The sequence below is a fragment of the Lithobates pipiens genome, unplaced genomic scaffold (genome assembly GCF_037356315.1).
Source record: "Lithobates pipiens isolate NorthernLeopardFrog02 unplaced genomic scaffold, aLitPip1_a1.2 Scaffold_8, whole genome shotgun sequence".
Taxonomy (NCBI): domain Eukaryota; kingdom Metazoa; phylum Chordata; class Amphibia; order Anura; family Ranidae; genus Lithobates; species Lithobates pipiens.
Genome location: NW_027507903.1, coordinates 617,555,097 through 617,575,143, shown reverse-complemented (window position 1 = coordinate 617,575,143; position 20,047 = coordinate 617,555,097). Strand labels below are relative to the sequence as shown.

Sequence of the window (20,047 nt, the reverse complement as noted above, 5' to 3'; positions counted from 1 at the left end):
CTTGCTGGGTATGGAGACGAGTGAGGCCAAGATGGCCCCCCATCAGTCTTCATACCATAGCAGGGCGAAAGCGACTTCAAAACGTCACTTCCACCCATACGTCTTAAAAGGGACATTTTTCTGTTGTAATTTTTTTTCAAATGACAATTTTTTATTTTATATTGCATTTTTTCACCCCCAGATCTCATTTAAGAGGTTCTGTCATGCTTTTTTTCTATTACAAGGGATGTTTATATTCCTTGTACTTAGGGGTGCAACGGATCGCCGCGGATCTGTGAACCGAACGGGCCACCCCGTTCGGATCGACACAAGCCGCCATCCGCGGAGAGCTCCGCGGTCTCGGCCTTAGGAAAGGCTGCGGCTTCGGCCTAGTTCCGAAGCGGCAGCCATCTTTGTGCACCCGTCAGGGTTTACAATGTGTTTGCTCCGTCTAATGACGATCACTTGTAAACTTGTAAACAAACCGGCGTCATGACGACGCCGGTTCCTCTCTCCCCTCTGTGTACACATCTGTACAGTGGAGGGAAGAGATCGGATGGAAGCAGCGCTGTGGGCTGCTCTGTGACAAGGGCAGTCACAGCCATCCCTCAATGCAATGCCAATACCCTGCCATGCCAATACTCGGCAATGCAATACCCAGCAATACCCTGCAATGCAATACCCAGCAATACACTGCCAATACTCTGCAATACCCTGCAATCATGCTCAGCCAATATTACAGTGGGGGAGATGACGTGGATATTACAGTGGGGACTATATGGTGGTGGAATTTTCATAGGTTTTTGCAAATTCAATTATTATTTGCTGATCCGAAAAATGATCCGATCCGTGACTCTGATCCGAGGAACGATCCGATCCGTGAGTTTTTTGATCCGTTGCACCCCTACTTGTAATAGGAATAAGTGTGACCCAATTTATTTTTATTTTTTTTAAAACAGTTAAAAAAAAATTAAAAAAAAGTTTCTCATTTAAAGCGCCCCCCTGTCCCAACGAGCTCGCGCGCAGAAATGAACGCATACATAAGTCGCGCCAGCATATGAAAACGGTGGTCAAACCACACATGTGAGATATCGCCGCAATCGGTAGAGCAAGAGCAACAATTCTAGTCCTAGACCCCCCCTGTAACGCAAAACATGCAACCTGTAGAATTTTTTTAAATGTGGCCTATGGAGATTTTTAAGGGTAAATGGTTGACGCCATTGCACGAGCAGGCGCAATTTTGAAGCGTCACATGTTGGGTATCAATTTACTCAGCGTAACATTATCTTTCACAATATGAAAAAAAATAATTGGGCTAACTTCACTGTTTTTTTTTTTTTTTTTTTTTTTTTTTTTTTTACAAAAAAAGTGCGCTTGTAAGACCGCTGTGCAAATATACGGTGTGACAAAAAGTATTGCAATGACCGCCATTTTATTGTCTAGTGTGTTTGGAAAAAAAAAATAAAAAAAGTATAATGTTTGAGGGTTCTAAGTAATTTTCTAGCAAAAAAAAAAATACGTGTTTTTAACTTGTCAACACCGAGTCTGAAAAAAAAAAAAAAGCCCGGTCTTTAAGTGGTTGTAAACCCTTACAAACCACTTTGACCTACAGGTAAGCCTAGATTAAGGCTTACTTGTAGGTCCAAGAAATATCTCCCAAACCTATACAGTTTAGGAGATATTTGCCCGAAGACAGGCACCGCTGTCTACGGCGCATGCGCCATAGACAGCGGCACGCAGGCGCACTGAGCGGGGCATCGTCGATGACGGCAATGCCGCGAGTCTTGGCTCCCATGCGCGGGAGTGACGTCATCGCTGCTATGACGGAGCAGCGAGACCCACCAAGAAGATGGACGCTCGGAACTACAGGGGACAGCGGTGACATCGTTGGCTCCTGCGTCAGGTAAGTGACACATAACGGACTACTATGCGATGCATAGTAGTCCATTATGCTTTACCTTTACAGGGAATGAGAGGAAGTAAACCCATGAGGGTTTACTTCCTCTTTAAAGTGGTTAACAAAGACGTACCGCAGGCCAGGGGGACCAGGCTATGGTGTCTGGAAGGGCACCTGTGTGCAATGCCTACCTGAACAGAAAGAAAAAAAATATATAATTAAAACGACTGCTGTGAATGTATTTCAGTTGCCTTAGTTGTCTGCTTGGAGCTCAGGATTTTAAAAAGACGTTTGCGCCCCCCCCCCCCCCCCCCCACCTTGCTTTCCAAGCCACACACCATTTAGGCGTTGCATTTGCCCGGAGTCGCCCTTTAAGCCTTTTCGTCTCCACCCAGGACTGTCCCTTTAACAGTCTCAGCGGAGGACTCCCCCGGGGGGAGGGGTTGCGGTTAATTTTTAATTTGTTAGCTATGATCCTCTCGCTATGTCGCCGGCAAAAGGTGGCCCTCTGATAATTGAGATGTAGAAGGCAGTTTCCCAGAGGTAGAAATCTGTCAAAGATAATTGTGTCAGCAGAAGGAGGTGAGTCAGCAGAAAAGCTCAGCGTTCTATCACATCCCGCAGACCAGACACAAATAACAGCTCAGCACCATTCAGGAGTTGGGGGGGGGGGTTGTCTGATGGATCTCTCCGTACCTGGCCCTGGATCACTCATGGTGGGGGGGGGGGGGGTAAGGCTAGAAACTGCCCCAATGACAGGACGGTGACCCATTTCTCCCCTTCCATAGAACATCATCACCTGCTCCCCCCACAAGCTTCATCCAAGGAAACTTTATCCTATAGGAGGTGTGACTACAATCAGCTTAGGCCCCATGTACACAGGACACTGTTAAATGTGAGTTCAGAGGCAGTTGGACACTTTTTTTCCCCAACTGCCCCTGAACTCAATGTTATCCTATGTGACCATGTACACAGTCTCGTTTATTGTCGTTTTGATTTGCAGTTGCGTTTAACAGCATTTCTTTGGAAGCAAAAATAAATAAATGGCGGCCAGCTGTATCATGGGAGCGCGCCCGCAAGTGCTTCTCACCATGAACGTGAGAAGTACTTGCGGGGGGAGGAGCCGAGACAGCCGCCGAGGGACACAAGAGGATGTTCGGGGCCACTCTGTGCAAAACAAGCTGCACAGTGGAGGTAAGTATAACATATTTGTTATTTAAAAAATAAAAACTTTTACAATCCCTTTAAGAACTGGCTATTTCCAGCGTTTCTTGGGGCATTCGTCTGCAGCGCACACCCCCCACCGCCCCCCCAGCTCTACATGCGGGTCCTTTGAGGGATGCTCTCTGTGTGGTGAATTTGGATGACATCTTCTACAAAACTTCTATAGACAACTCAGACGCAGGAATGGTGCTGACCTCAGTAAAGCCGAAGCTTAAATAAAACCACAATGGCTGCTGTCAGCAAAGCAGGAGACGCCTTGTACAGGACTGGGCCGCCCCTCTTAAATCCCTCAACAAATGGGTTTCATCAACTCCAACTACAGACAGAACTTGTGCTTTTTTGTTTTGTTTTTGGGATAGAGAAGGGATAAAATTCCCATCAGATCACTTGTTGCTGCCCGTGTCCCCCTGAGAGATTTCCCTTCACTTCCTGTCATGGAGAAAAATAAATTGCCCCCCCCCCACCCCCCCCCCCACACACACAAAGTGAGTGAGGTTCCCATCAGCGCATCTGTCCCTCAGTGGAAAATTTCTCCTCATCTTTTGCTTTTATGACCACACTAAAGGGGTTTATTTACAAAGGATTTGTTTGATCCACGCTTTAAAAATTTGCTCCATGACTGGAAACTAGGCAAGTATACACTTTTTTTTTTTTTTTTTTTTTTTTAAACACAGGTTGGTCAGCATAGATGTGGGGGAGGGGGCGTTTTTAAGTCTAGCTAGGTCGAAACTGGAATTCTACTTAAAGCAGAGTTCCACCCAAAAGTGTAACTTCCACTCATCTCCCCCCCCCCCCGTGCCACAATTGGGGGGGGGGGGGGGGAATATCTGTCTTTGACAGGTATCCTGTCCCCACTCCCGGGAGAGCGGACCACGGTGAATTATGTCACAGCTCGGCTCCCTCCTCCTCCTCGCCACCACCGGGCTAGTAGGAGAGCGAAGCAGTCCCTCGCGACTGATGTCCGTCGGTAAAACACACGGAACCAAGATCTGCCTATGTAAACCGATCTCCGTTGTGACGGGGGAGGGGGGGGTGGATTTTGTGTTCCTGCAAAGGGAATAAATAAATAATTCCATCTCTTCCCCCAGTAAAAGCACCTCACACAGAGTAGCAAAACACTGGCTAGACACACAGTTAACCCTTTGATCAATCCTGATGTTTAACCCTTTGGTGAATGGGAATTGTCCATCTCGGCTCTAAAGCCCCATACACACTATCGGTTTTTCTGCAGAGTTTTTCCTTCAGATTTACCAAAACCATATAATATGAGGTCCAACCTTAGGAGTTTCAATGTGTATGCAAATAGGGCAGGCCCTTCTACTACATGGTTTTGGTAAACCTGAAAGAAAAAAACTCAGCAGAAAAACTGATAGTGTGTATGGGGCTTAAAGCGGAGGTGCACCCTAAACTGGACCTTCCGCTCATCGGAACCCTCCCCCCTCCGGTGCCACAATCGGCACCTTTCAGGGGGGAGGGGGGTGCAGTTACCCACTTCCGGGATAGCTCTCTGCGGAAAGGGGCGTAACTTACGCCCCTTTCCGCAAGTGCCCGCCCCTTCCCGCAAGTGCCCCGCTGCCTGCTGGGAAACACACAGATCCCAGAGGCAGCGGGGAGCGTCCTTATTGCGCAGCGCGATTCGCGCATGCGCAGTAGGGAAGCGGGAAATGAAGCCGAAAGGCTCCATTTCCTGATTCCCATACCCAAGATGGCGGCGGCAGGACCCGACAGACGACCTAGAGATCGGCTTCGGGTGCCGACATCGCGGGCGCGCTGGACAGGTAAGTGTCACTATTTTAAAAGTCAGCAGCTGCAGTATTTGTAGCTGCTGGCTTTAAAAAAAAAAAATAAAATAACAAACCGCGGAGTCCCGGTGGACTCCCGCTTTAAAGCTCACCAAACATGTTATAATCTGATGGAGAGATCTTCTTTAGATCTACCAGCAACAAGGTATTGGCAAATAGATTTAGGAAGGCTCTCACATTACATCCTTTTGGTCAAACTAAAGAAGACAGTAGCATGTAACATCTGTAAGATGTGTAGCCGGCTTGGATATTAACCAGTTGCCGACCAGCGCACGCCGATGTACGTCGGCAGAATGGCACGGGCAGGCAAATGGGCGTACCTGTACGTCCCTTTAAATTTACCACCCTGCCATCGGGAGCGCGGTGGCAGCACGCTCCCGCGCTGGTCGGGACCCCCGTGAGTGGGGTCGCGGGACCCGCGGACTCGATCGCTGCGGGCATCCCCGCGATCGTCTCACGGAGCGGCCGAATGAAGAAATGCCGTTTTAAACAGCATTTCTCCATTCTGCCTAGCAACTAGTGACGCTGATCTCTGCTCCATGTGATTGGAGCAGAGATCAGCGTTCACTAAATGAAAGCCCAACCCCCCCCACAGTTAGTAACATGCCCCTAGGAACACTTAACCCCTACACTGCCACCCACTGGTTAACCCCTTCACTGCCAGTGTCATTTACACAGGAATCACTGCATTTATATAGCAGTGATTACTGTATAAATGACAATGGTCCCAAAAATGTGTCAAAAATGTCCGATGTGTCCGCCATAATGTCGCAGTCACAACAAAAATCACTGATCGCCATTACTAGTAAAAAAAAAAAAAAAAAAAAAAAAAAAAGCCATAAAACTATCCCTTATTTTGTAAACGCTATAACTTTTGCTCAAACCAAACGCTTATTGTGATTTTTTTTTACCAAAAATATGTAGAAGAATACGTATCGGCCTAAACTGAGGGAAAAAAAAGTTTTATATATTTTTGGGGGATATTTATTATAACATAAAGTAAAAAATAATGCTTTTTTTCAAAATTGTCGCTCTATTTTTGTTTATAGCGCAAAAAATAAAAACTGCAGACGTGATCAAATACCACCAAAAGAAAGCTCTATTTGTGGGAAAAAAGAGGACGTCAATTTTGTTTAGGAGCCACGTCGCACGACCGCGCAATTGTCAGTTAAAGCGACGCAGTGTTGAATCTCAAAAAGTGGTCTGGTCTTTGACCAGCAAAATGGTCTGGTCTGTAAGTGGTTAATGTTCAATTTAACCATTTTTTTTTTATTTTGCGCTCCCACATTTCTCACCTAGGCGGCAATGCTATTCAGTGCTGCAGGGCTTTGGGTCATGGCAGAGCCCAGTGGCACATCTGCGCATGCACACGTCTTCTGCCCATGAACAAAGATGGGGCCTGTCATGAATGTCCCAAACATGCAGTGCCTGCGCACAAGCGCAAAAAAAAAAAAAAAAAAAAAAAAAAAAAGAAGAATCCCCTCGCACGTGCCCCAAATTGCTCTGCCGAGGTCAGAACCCCTTTGGGACATTTGCGCATGCAACAAAATAAGAAAAATAAAAATAAAAAACGGGGGTGGAAATGATAATCGGGCTTTGTGGAGCAACACAAAAAGGGGCTGAAGTTCACCTTTACCATGATCTACCTAGGGGTGCCTATAGATAAAAATAAATTGTACAGCTTTGACCAAAGTTGGATAATGCGCTTGCTAATAAGTGTAGGCCATTTATACACCTCCCAAAGCCTGGACAGAAAAAAAAAAAAAAAACTACCAGAGATGTCTCCCGCCATCTGCTGCAACAGATAATAGCAAACTGCACATGTGCAGGGGTTTGAGACTTTTCTCTGCGATGGTGGGGGGTAAACAGTAAAATTTGGGAGTGCTTTAACAAATGGGGGACGCCATCTCAGTTTTTCAATCAGGCTTCAGGAGGTACGTAAATAGGCTAAACCTATAGTAAGGGAATTGCTCAACTTCGGTCAAAGCTGCCAAATGACGGCTGGGCGGCACAGCTCTCGTTCTGGGTGGACGTCATATGACGGCCTCCCAGAACGACCGCTCTCGTTCGCCCCCGTGGGGGTGCACATTCATGGAGATCGGTGGTGCAGTGTGTCAATCTGGCACACCGCTACACCAATCTCGTTAAAGAGCCTCTGACGGAGGCTCTTTGCCATGTGATCAGCCATGTCCAATCACGGCTGATCACAATGTAAAATAGGGAGAGCCATTGATTGAGGCTTTTCCTCACTCGCGTCAGACAGTAGAGGCGAGACGGAACGGCTGCTCTTCTGACGGGGGGGGGGGGGGTCTGTGCTGATTGTTTATTGGAGCATACCCCCCCCCCTCGGATGCCCACCCAGGACCACCAGGGGTGGCCACCACACTGGACCACCAGCTATGCAACCCTAGACCACCAGGGAAATGTCAATCATTGGCCAGGCAGCTGCCAAATCAGTGCCCATCCCCAATGCCATCAGTGATGCCCAACAATGCCATCAGTGCCACGCTTCAGTGCCACCTAGCAGTGCCACCCATAAGTACCCATTAGTGCAGCCTTTCAGTGCCCATCAGCGCTGCATATCAGTGCCCATCAGTGAAGGAGAAAACTTACTTATTTACAAAATTTTATAACAAACAAAAGAAAAACTATTTTTTAGTTTTTCAAAATTTTAGGTTATTTGTTTAGCAAAAAAATCAAAAAACACACACAGGTGATCAAATACCACCAAAAGAAAGCTCTATTTGTGGGAACAAAATGATAAAAATTCTGTTTGGGTACAATGTTGCATGACCGCGCAACTGTCATTTAAACAGCGACGGCGCTGAAACTTTGCTTGGGCAGGAAGGGGGTGTAAGTGCCCGGTATTGAGGCGGTTAAAGTGGTTCTAAAGAACAATTCTAGATCGTATTCCCCAACACTCTAAAATTTGGACGCCCTGGGCAGATAACTTCCTTCCAGCCGACTTCGACACAAGTCTGCTTATACCATAAATCTCAGTACAAATACTGAATGATCCGGTAACCCTCGGAGTTCTCATGCGGTCCCGCCGACACTACTATACTCTTTACCGCTCTACTCTTTTCTTTTCCTACACTTCTCTTTTCCCATCCCACCTCTTCTCTCTCTACCCTCCGATTAAAAATGTTATGTACATACTCCCTATAACAAGAACAAGGCCCATAGCCTAGGAATTCCTCATAATCAATAATCCCCAGACTTGATAGTGATTGGTTTGTGTTATATGTTATTGTTCCAGGGGGCATTCCTCACCAACACTCGATCTTTTCTTTACAAGTCGTATTACTACTCTGCCCCGTTTCGTAGCAACGACCGCTCAGAACACACAAAATGTTGCATTATTGTTTCTGTAAAAGTTGTACACCATCTGTACGGTGAGATACCTATTGTATCACCAAAACAGACTACTTCTTGTTATATTCTGTGATCTTTTATGGATAATAAAAAGTTTGAAACTGAAAGTGGTTCTAAAGGCTCAAGGTTTTTTTTTTTTTTTTTTTTTTTTTTTTTTTAACAAAACCTATGTGCAGCAGTCCCCCCAGGCCACACCCCCCCCCCATACTTACCTGAGCCCCATCTCGATCCAGCGATGTGCATAAGAGCCTCAGCTCTCCAAAGGACTCTCCTTCCTCATTGGCTGAAAAAGCAGTGGAAGCCATCGGCTCTCACTGCTGTCAATCATAGCCAGTGAGCGAAAGAGGTGGGGGCTGGGCTGTGCCACGGGACTGGGTGTATGGACACACAGAGCAGCGGCTCGGGAGGAAGCCTGTCTGGGTGCCCTCCATTGCAGGATGCTTGCTCTGGAGGCACTTGGCAAGAGGGAGGGGCCATGAGCACTAATGGGGGACCCAAGAAGAGGAGGATCAGGGCTGCTCTGTGCAAAACCACCTACATAGAGGAGGCAAGTATAACATTTTTTTTTCTTTTTAAATATAAAGTTACCTTTAATATCACTGTAAGCTCCACCTGAGAACTCTGTCACAGGGGCCCTACTTTGTGTAATGCAGACAAAGGCCTGGCTTCTCTAGAAGTAGTTCCCAATTTTGCAATGCAAAAAAAAAAAAAATGCATCCTGCACTTTTGGTTTGTTGCCCTGGAGTCCTAATCAAATCAACTGTAAGGGCAGGTTCACACTGCGGGCGATGCGAGGCGACACCGACTTGCCTCGCCGCGACCTCAGCGGCGATTTGCAAATGACTTCTGTATAGAAGTCAATGCAAGTCACCCCGAGGTCGCCCAGAAGTAGTACAGGAACCTTTTTTCTGAGTCGGAGCGACTCGAGTCGCTCCTCTCAGAACGGTTCCATTGTACAGAACGGGGGCGACTTGTCAGATTGCGGCGAGGCAAGTCGTGTCGCCTCGCATCGCCCGCAGTGTGAACCGGCCCTAAGAGATTGGTCACAAATTGCATCATCACATCCGTACACACCGCACTTCTCCATAGGCATCATGATGTGAGGACATACATATTCCCAAACAAAATAAAAATCTGGCAGATCTCTCTTCAGTAACAAACATCCCCCATACAGCAGGCTCTTCTACTCCTTCCTGTCTTTTCTTACATAATAAATTAGGAGTGAGCCAAATAGCAAAACATGATGCTGCAACTCAGTATAGAGGACGACGTGTAGTTGGACCAGACATCAGAAAAAGGGAAGACGTGATCTGAGCAGCTCTGACCGGGGAATTGTGGTCTGCGCTAGACACTGAGGTTGCAACTTCCAAGTCAGCTTACCTCCCGGGGATTTTCACACACTGGAGTCTTTAGAACAACCTTTCACAACCAGGGGTCACATCCGGAGGGGGGGGTCTTTGTACAACAAGCAATTGCTGACAGTCCATAACCACTAACACCAAAGTTTTTGTTTTTTTTGCCACCAATATAAGGGGATCAATCTGAGGAGGGCCCCTCTCCACCGGTCACCAATCTGAGGAGGGCCCCAAGGAGAGCCCCTCTCCGCCAGTCACCAATCTAAGGAGGGCCCCTCTCCGCCAGTCACCAATCTAAGGAGGGCCCCTCTCCGCCAGTCACCAATCTAAGGAGGGCCCCTCTCCGCCAGTCACCAATCTAAGGAGGGCCCCTCTCCGCCAGTCACCAATCTAAGGAGAGCCCCTCTCCGCCAGTCACCAATCTAAGGAGAGCCCCTCTCCGCCAGTCACCAATCTAAGGAGAGCCCCTCTCCGCCAGTCACCAATCTAAGGAGAGCCCCTCTCCGCCAGTCACCAATCTAAGGAGAGCCCCTCTCCGCCAGTCACTAGGGATGCACCAAATGGGTTTTTTAGTGCCGAAACTGATACCGAAAATGAAAAATACACTAGGCCGAAAACCGATGCCGAAACAGCACCGATACCGAAAATGACTGTTTTTAAAAAATATTTTTATACAGGAGGTGGCCAGAGACTGGGGACATGGTACAGGAGGTGGCCAGAGACTGGGGACATGGTACAGGAGGTGGCCAGAGACTGGGGACATGGTACAGGAGGTGGCCAGAGACTGGGGACACGGTACAGGAGGTGGCCAGAGACTGGGGACACGGTACAGGAGGTGGCCAGAGACTGGGGACACGGTACAGGAGGTGGCCAGAGACTGCATGCATGGTACAGGAGGTGGCCAGAGACTGGGGACATGGTACAGGAGGTGGCCAGAGACTGGGGACATGGTACAGGAGGTGGCCAGAGACTGGGGACATGGTACAGGAGGTGGCCAGAGACTGGGGACATGGTACAGGAGGTGGCCAGAGACTGGGGACACGGTACAGGAGGTGGTCAGAGACTGCATGCATGGTACAGGAGGTGGTCAGAGACTGGGGACGTGGTACAGGAGATGGTCAGAGACAGGATGTGGTACAGGAGGCATCCCCCATTGCAGGCCAGTGTGCCCCCCATTGCAGGCCAGTGTGCCCCCCATTGCTTCTTCACAAAAAAAAAATTTTTTATATCTTTATGTTTGAAGCCTGAAATGTGGCAAAAGGTTGAAAAGTTCAAGGGGGCCGAATACTTCCGCAAGGCACTGTACACACTATACAATTTTCTTTAGATTTTTTTCCCTTTAGAATTTATCAAAACCATATAATAGGAGGTCAAACCTTAAGAGATTCAATTTGTATGCAACCAGGCAGGTCCTTGCACTACATGGTTTTGGTAAATCTACAGAAAGTCAGACAAAAAAAGATGTATAGCGTGTATGGTGTCTTAGAGGGCCCTTCTCCGCCGGTCGCCAATCCAAGGAGGGTCCTTCTCCACCGATTGCCAATCTGAGGCCGGGTTCACACCTATGGAAATTGGATGTGGGTTTTCACGTCATCCAATTCAAATAGCAGGAGAATGTGACCGGCTGTATATGGCGCCGGTTCACATATCTCCATTGCGGCTGCGGAGCGCACTGCACAGTGCGTCTTTGGCTCAGTTTCAGGGCCAAACTCAGGCATAGATTCGACCCTGAAAGAGAGAACAGGGACACAGCGTTCCTGTGCAATCCGCAGCCAGTTTCAGTGTGAACCGTGCCAAACGGGTACTTCACCAGTCAATCTAATAGGGCTCTTCTCCACTGACTGCCAGTATAAAGGGAACACACTGGTTTCGCCGACCACCAATGCGATGGAACACTGTAGTCTGCACTGTCTGCATTTCTTCTCTGGCCTAGGATTATAATTGTATTGCTTACATTATTATTACTGAAAATCAGGTTCTTGTATATTGCAGCCCTGGTTGTCAAAGGTGCCAACTACACCACCACATTCCCTACTTCTTTCTTTTATCACAATTTAGTGTTGAAGCCAAAGTCCCCTGAGTTATAGGTATACTAAATTAGGAGGGGTCAGGGTGAGAAAGGCTGCTTTGGATTTTGCAGAGTATGGAATAACTATCCAATATGGTGGCAGTTCCTCGTCAGTGGGAGGGGGCAGCAGGGTGCAATCAGGAGGCCTTGTCATGCTGCCCTGACAGCCGCTGGAGCCAATGGCGCCGCTGCTGTGTCTTAGCCAATCAGGAGGCATGTCTCACATGGCTTAGACCAGTGATTCTCAACCAGGGTTCCTCCAGAGGTTGCTAGGGGTTCCTTCAGCATTGGGCCATTTCTGCCTCTCGGATAAGTTCCCATCGACACCATTGATGTTTTTACCTATATATAAGGGGGTAATTCTTCCCAATGACCACAAGTGTAAGGACCATTCTTCCCACTGACCATCACACTAATGTATCATGAGTTGTAAATTTCTCATTTTTAGCAGGGGTTCCCCGAGACTGGAGAACTATTTCAAGGGTTCCTTTGTGTTGAAAAGGTTGAGAAAGACTGGCTTAGACGCTCATGGACATTGCTGGAGAGAGATGGGACTCAGGTAAGTGTTAGAGGGTGCTGCTACACGCAAGGTTTTCTACCTTAATGCATAAAAAAAAATAAAAAAATAAAAACCCACACACCACACACACCTGCTGCCTTTAACCCCTTTAACCCTTGCAGTGTGTGGCGCAGGGCAGGGCAGGATTATCATTTTCCCCAGGTGATAAGGTTTTAAATGGAGGAAGTCAGGAAAAGATAACGTGTGCTGTCATGGCCCGGGAAAAGCATTCCCTGCCAGGAGTCTCCACACTTCACTGGCTGCACGCATGTTCCAGGTCAGCGAGTCCCCTAAAGTAGGATGAAAAGAATGGATCTGAGGTGTGATCCTCCAAAAAAACAAGTCAGCAATGACAGGCCTGCCTTCTACATCTCCCGGGATAGGAATTGGGCATCTCTGTCATTGTAAACCAGGAAATGATACAAATGATAATTGTGTTCTGGTATATACAGTACTTATGACAGCAGGGATAGGAAACCTTGGGGACTCTAGCTCAGGGAGAAACTACAAATCCCATCATGTCTCTCCCTCTGGCAGTTACACCTGCAGCTATAAGTCTTGCAATGCCTGATGGGATTTGTAGCTTCACCACAGCTGGGGTGTCGAGGTTGCCTGTCCCGTCTTGCAGCATTATGACAGGTACACTTCTATTACTGTATACTGCAGACTTAGGAAGTCCCGGTCACACTTCCACAAACTAAAAACACTGGATTTCACCTTTTCTATATCCCAGTTCTGCTGATCTCTTGCAGTCTCTTTACAGCCACCGCCAGTCTAAAACGCACTCACTCCAGCATCAGCGGCACATCATGGCTCTGGAGCGGCTTTTCAGTGGGCTGTACCTGTGTAATGTGTGTCTGCATGGCCAATTGTGACACCACAACTGGGGGACAGCTGTCACCCTATAACAATGGGTCTCAACTCCAGTCCTCAAGGCACCCTAACAGGTCATGTTTTCAAGATTTCCCTGTGGTAATTACTAAGGCAGTGAAACTGATCAAATCACCTGTGCAAAATAATGGAGAGCCTGAAAAAAAAAAAAAAAAAAAAAAAAAAATTACCCGTTGGGGTGCCTTGAGGACTGGAGAGGAGAAACACTGCCCTATAAAACTAGGTGACCAAATAGGAATCTTAATGGCAGGATCACCAAGGATTCCATTTAAATTTGATCTCCCTGCTTCCCTTCAGTCTTGCCAAGTTGTACAGGCACCTCTCCTGTACAGAAATGGCTTACTCCGATTTCAATACATACTGTGAGCTTCTCATAACGTGTATTAGAAGCTGCAGCAAGTCACAGACCCCCTGCCTCATTTCCTGATTGGAGGATGTCAACGTTGACAGCCAGGAAGCGAGGCGGGCTCTAATAAGAGGCTCCTCTTATTAGCCAGCTCTACAGGTGTCAAGCTGCAGCCCTCCAGCTGCTGCCAAACTATAAGTCCCATGAGGCATTGCAAGGCTGACAGTTACAGGCATGACTCCCACAAGCATGATGGGACTTGTAGTTTTGCACAGGTCGACACCCAGCCCTTTGCTCCCCCAAGCCTGATGGCCCCCCCAGCCCACCCATGTCACTTGTTGAATTTCTGTTCTTTCAATAACAGGGGGGTCTGCATGAAAATACATCCTGCCTAGGAACGCCCACTACTTCACACTGACATCCACCTATCTAGGGATTTAAAAGTTTACATAACTCCTCTGAAGGGCCCGCCCTCTGCTTGCCCTTGGGGAGGAGGAAAGAAAAAAAAAAAAAAAAAAAAAAGTGTATGGTGAGGTCTTCAGGAAGGTAAAAACATCACCCTGCTGTCCTCTGCCACCAGCCATGATCTGCCTGCATAGCATAGAGAGGCACAGGGACCAAATGATGATAAGGTACATAATGAAAACAGAAAGGTTTCATTTAAAAATATAAAATAAACATAAAGTCATGAGCATGCTATGGAAGAGAGGGAAAAAACAAAAACAGGGAAGGCAAAACAAATTTAAACTTCAGCTTTCATGGCGGGATCACGGGCCAACCGCGCTATAGCCAAAATGACGGATACAGTGTGGCCGTCCAGTTCTGGAAGGTCTATTGATGCCCTCCCAGAACCGCACACCCCGCTGCGGCACGCTCTGCGATCGCTGCGTCCTTTGGGCATGTCTGATCACAGATCAGGGTACAGGGTCAATCACAGCAGCCCTTAGCTGATCAGTAGTAGTGTCCAACCACAGCTGAGTACAATCTTGTACAGACTTGCCCGTTTTTGGCATTCCTTTCCTCATGCGCCGTCACAGTGCGAGGAGAGCCGAGCCGGTAACTGGCAAGTGTGACAGGGGACATCTACACTGATAATCAGGGCGCTTATATTAAGTGTTCCGATTATCAGTGCAGCCCCAACAGTGCTGCCAATAAGTGCCGCCTTACCAGCGCCCCCAAGGGTGCCTGCCCCTCAGCAGCACCCCCGGAACAGTGCCTGCGCCTCCTCACCAGCACACCCCCTCCCGCCCAACGGTGCCTGCGCCTCCTCACCAGCAAACCCCCCAGCCCCCCCCGCCCCACAACGGTGCCTGCGCCTCACCAGCAACACACCCCCCCCCCCGACAACGGTGCCTGCGCCTCACCAGCGCCCCCGCCCAACGGTGCCTGCGCCTCCTCACCAGCAAACCCACCAGCCCCCCCCGCCCCACAACGGTGCCTGCGCCTCCTCACCAGCAAACCCCCCAGCCCCCCCCGCCCCACAACGGTGCCTGCGCCTCACCAGCAACACACCCCCGCCCAACGGTGCCTGCGCCTCACCAGCGCCCCCGCCCAACGGTGCCTGCGCCTCACCAGCGCCCCCGCCCAACGGTGCCTGCGCCTCACCAGCGCCCCCGCCCAACGGTGCCTGCGCCTCACCAGCGCCCCCGCCCAACGGTGCCTGCGCCTCACCAGCGCCCCCGCCCAACGGTGCCTGCGCCTCACCAGCGCCCCCGGCAACGGTGCCTGCGCCTCTCCATCGACACCCCCCCCCCCCGCCAACGGGGCCTGCGCCTCTCCAGCGCCCCCGCCCAACGGTGTCTAAGCCTCTACAGCGCCCTCCCCCCCCCCCCAACTGTGAAGGAGAAAAATTCTTTATTTGGACAATGTTATAACCGATACTAAGAGGAAAAAAAAAAAAAAAAAAACACCTTTTCAAGAATTTTATTTTTTCATCTGTTTGTGCCCAGTAGGCAAGTGGTTCAAGTGGATTAAGAAAAAAAAAAAAATACCCACACACAACTGAAAACAATTTGGAATGACGGTAACCTGTCCATTAAGCAGAGCTGTGGGAGGGGACAAGCAGCTCCACCCACTACTGGCTGCCTGCACAAAACTACAGGAGGGGGCGGAGACAAGACCAGTCACCCCACACAAGGACAGAGAGAGCAGAGCTGTGGCAGGGGACCAGCAGCTCCACCCCGGCGCCGTTCATCTTCGGAGATTTTCCAAATCTCCTTGTGCTCCGTACTGTGCCAGCGCTGCGCAGTACGGGGCGGACAGTATTCCATAGGCGGACATTTTTTTGACAGAACACCTGCACAGAACTACATGAGGGGGTGGAGACAAGACCAGTCACCCGGCACAAGGACAGAGAGAGCAGAGCTGTGGGAGGGGACCAGCAGCTCCACCCACTACTGGTTGCCTGCACAGAACTACAGGAGGGGGCGGAGACAAGACCAGACCAGACCAGTCACCCAAGATTCAAGGATGGACACACAATGAATGCATTCAGAAAATATCTGCTGGTTGCGGAGTTCAGCTTTAAGCCTTGCAGCCTGCGTAACCCATCACACAGACAGGCGGGCTCAGGTCGCAGCATGCGATTTAACGCAATATCTTATTACGGATTGGACAGATACGCGTCCCTGCGATTGGGACCTCGGCACTGACAGGCCCCCATAAAACATTCACCTACTCCGCTACATCGACCGGCAAAGAAAATTAGAAGGCACAATAACACAACTTCCACAAGACCCCAGAACCCCCCTTTCTCACCCGCAAAGCTGACAGGTCGATGTCATCAAGGCTCCGGGCTGGCGGGTCGGAGGCCATGTTTCCTGCGTGCTGGGGGGGGGGGGGTGACACCAAAAAGGTGTGCGGTCACAGCACAACGCACGCTGCTCAGGGGGGGTCACATGGACTGCACACAACCAGACACACACCGCAGACACACAACGTTCTGAGAAAAACAGAAAAATAAATAAACCCAATGAGGCACAAACGGCTTCCCGTACAGCGATGTGTTCTATGCAGAGACGGGGGAGGAGGGGAGTGATTGCATTACTGCTACACACACTGCAGCTCCCCCATCAACCCTGCAACACACCGCAGTGACTCACATGCTGCAGGAGACACACATCCCACCACACACACACACACAACCTTCACAACACACACACAACCTGCGACACACAGGAGGCGGCCGCAGGAATCACACGCACACAGAGGCACCCACACACTGTCACTGCCTGTCAGCCACACACCCACTGCCTACACCAGCCCCCGGCTACACAACCCAAACACCTGAAAGGAGCCACACAGACTTGTCACTACACAACAGTCAGGAGACACACACACGCCAACCCCCGGCTACACAGCTCCACACCTGACAAGAGCAACACAGTCCTGCAACTACACAACCCGACACCCAAGTCAACACTGACTGCACCACACACAGCCTCCCCCCCCCCCCCCACCCGACTACACAACTCCACTGCAGGGACTCAGGCAGAGTGCAGGGACCCCCCTCTCAGAGCCAGAGTGCGTTGCGTTGTGAGTGCGGTCACACACACACACCGGCAGATCTGTAAATCCAAATAGGCCAAAAGGGGTTGTAGAGGCAGCTGTGTCCTGGACTCTTCTGTCCCTGCAGGGACCAAGAGAGAAATCTGGTAGTCACTCAGGTGTGGGAGGATTTGGAGGGTTCAGCTTTCCTGTAAGACGGCGAGTGGATAGGTGCAGGACCAGGCGGGAACCAATGCAGCTTCTGATGGTCCCTTTAGTGTTTAGGACCTGCGATAGTCCCCCTAGGACTTGGTATGTAGAACCTGCGATGGGACCTCTAGAAGTTGGTATGTAGAACCTGCGATGGGTCCTCTAGAAGTTGGTATGTAGAACCTGCGATGGGTCCTCTAGGACTTGGTATGTAGAACCTGCAATGGGTCCTCTAGAAGTTGGTATGTAGAACCTGCGATGGGTCCTCTAGAAGTTGGTATGTAGAACCTGCGATGGGTCCTCTAGAAGTTGGTATGTAGAACCTGCGATGGGTCCTCTAGAAGTTGGTATGTAGAACCTGCGATGGGTCCTCTAGAAGTTGGTATGTAGAACCTGCGATGGGTCCTCTAGACCTTTAGTATGTAGAACCTGTGATGGTTCCTCTAGGACTTGGTATGTAGAACCTGCGATGGTTCCTCTAGGACTTGGTATGTAGAACCTGTGATGGTTCCTCTAGGACTTGGTATGTAGAACCTGTGATGGTTCCTCTAGGACTTGGTATGTAGAACCTGTGATGGTTCCTCTAGGACTTGGTATGTAGAACCTGTGATGGTTCCTCTAGGACTTGGTATGTAGAACCTGTGATGGTTCCTCTAGGACTCAGTGTATGGGTCCTGTGACTGTTCCTCTAGGACTCAGTGTATGGGTCCTGTGACTGTTCCTCTAGGACTCAAGATTATAAGGCCTGTGACGGTCCTCCTAGGAGTAGATCACCTGTTAAAAGTGTTTCAAGAACCCTCTATATAGGGACTGTGACAGTTTTTCTGGGACTTGGTGTGTAGAACCTATGACAGTCCCTCTAGGATTCAATATATATGACCTGTAAAAGTCTCACTTGGACACTGAAGGCTTAATCCGGGCTCAAGTCCTTCTCCCAGTCCTGGTACAGAACCAATCTCCAGTCCTTGAACAATTCTCCTCTATCAGTCCTAGTTAAAGGACCATGAAGACACTTATTTTCCAGTCTTGGGATGTGCGGAGTCCTATGAGGACTAAGTGTGAGGTCTTCCCCCCAGCGATCACACCCTGCGATGGCACCTCGGTGCTGGCCAGTCCTGGCACCTTAGGGACCTCCAGTGACGGTGAGGCTGCGGTCCCTGCGGGACTCACTGTAGGCGGTCCATGAGCAGGTAGGGACCCTCCAAGACCCTTTATAAAGAACAGCGGAGCTCAGCCCCATGGAGGACCCCTATCCAGGACACTGCAGGGGTTCCTTCAGTCCCTGTGACGGTCCCTCTCAGCCTCTGTATACAGGGACTCCCCAGGACTTTATAAGGGGGTCCCCAACACTTCTCCCAGGACTAGACCCAAGTCAGCAGTCCTCCTCACAGTCCCTGCAGAGCAATGCTGAGCTCGGTGTCCCCTGCGACGTACCCGGTGCCTACAGGACTCTGGGCCCGGTGACAGTCCCCCTCAGGTGAGGTCAGATCGGCAGCTCCTCCTGGGAACCCCTCGCGCGCTCTCCGGGCCCTCACCTCTCCCGAGGCCGCACCTGACAGGATTTGGGAGCGGGCGCGGGCACGCGCTCCCTGGTCTCGCGCTTTCGAACCCAGCCGCGCTCCTCATTGGCTGCAGAGGGAGAGAGACTGGGAGGAAGAGGGGGAGGAACGAGCCGGTCACATGATGGAGAGAGGGGCACCTGAGAGGAGGAGAGGAGGCGGGGCCCCTATGCAAATTAGGTGGGCGTAGATATAGGCGCTGTAATGGAGAAGCGGCGGCGGCCATACTGGAAAAAGGCAAACTGACTGTTATGATAAAGCACGCAGCCAGTAGTACGGAGGCGTAGCGCAGTACATTAAGGAGGGAGGCGGGGGTCATCTTAAAGAAGGGCAAATTTGCCTACAGCTGGATTTTGTTGGCAAGCACCAAACCTTCATTGTAGTTTATAAGGAGAAAGTGGAGGAAGATAATACAGTGGGAAAAGTAGTGGAAATGAACAAATCGTGTTAGCCTCTAGACAGCCATGTTGTGTAATATGAGGGCGGTGCTGACATGCTTGTGTGCCCACACATGTCCATAGTAACAGGTGCCATAGGAACAGGATCCCTTTAGGAATGTCTATAGTCACAGTTTTGCCATAGTAACAGGTCCCCCTTTAGGATTGTCTATAGGAACAGATCCTATAGTGACAGTTGCCATAAGAACAGGTCCCCTTTAGGAATGTCTATAGGAACAGATCCCCTTTAGGAATGTCTATAGTGACAGTTGCCATAGTAACAGTTCCCCTTTAGGAATGTCTATAGAAACAGATCCCCTTTAGGCATGTCTATAGTGGCAGTTGCCATAGTAACAGTTCCCCTTTAGGAATGTCTATAGGAACAGGTCACCTTTAGGAATGTCTATAGCAACAGGTCCCCTTTAGGAATGTCTATACCCTCTTTCCCCTAAAATAAGACCTAGCGTGATTGTCGGTGATGGCTGCAATATAAGCCCTACCCCCCAAATAAGCCTTGTAGGTCTTATTTTCAGGGTAAGGCTTATTTTCGGGGAAACAGGGTAGGGCTTATTTGGGGGGTAGGGCTTATATTGCAGCCAACACCGACAATCATGCTAGGTCTTATTTTAGGGGAAACAGGTAGTAACAGTTGCCATAGAAACAGGTCCCCTTTAGGATTGTCTAGGAACAGGTCCCCTTTACGAATGACTATAATGACAGGTGCCATAGGAATAGGTCACCTTTAGGAATGTCTATAGTAACAGGTTCCATAGGAAGAGGTCTTAGGGAATGTCTATATTAACAGGTGCCATAGGAACAGGTCACCTTTAGAAATATATATAGTAACAGGTGCCATAGG

The 20,047-nt window shown here is 49.5% G+C and overlaps 1 protein-coding gene across 9 annotated transcripts in view; it reads right to left on the bottom strand.

The window, feature by feature from the left end:
• Positions 1-18,809, bottom strand: part of MINK1 (misshapen like kinase 1) — a 247,232-nt gene extending 228,423 nt beyond the window's left edge. For 4 of the 9 annotated variants that reach the window (XM_077470707.1, XM_077470714.1, XM_077470712.1 and 1 more), the window contains exon 1: positions 16,254-18,808. In XM_077470707.1, the coding sequence (XP_077326833.1) occupies positions 16,254-16,310 (57 nt within the window). In that variant the 5' untranslated portion in view covers positions 16,311-18,808. Of the gene's footprint in view, positions 1-16,253 lie in introns of all 9 variants that reach the window. The other 5 variants (XM_077470710.1, XM_077470711.1, XM_077470713.1 and 2 more) reach the window with 3 other exon arrangements.
• Between the last annotated feature and the right edge of the window lie 1,238 nt (positions 18,810-20,047).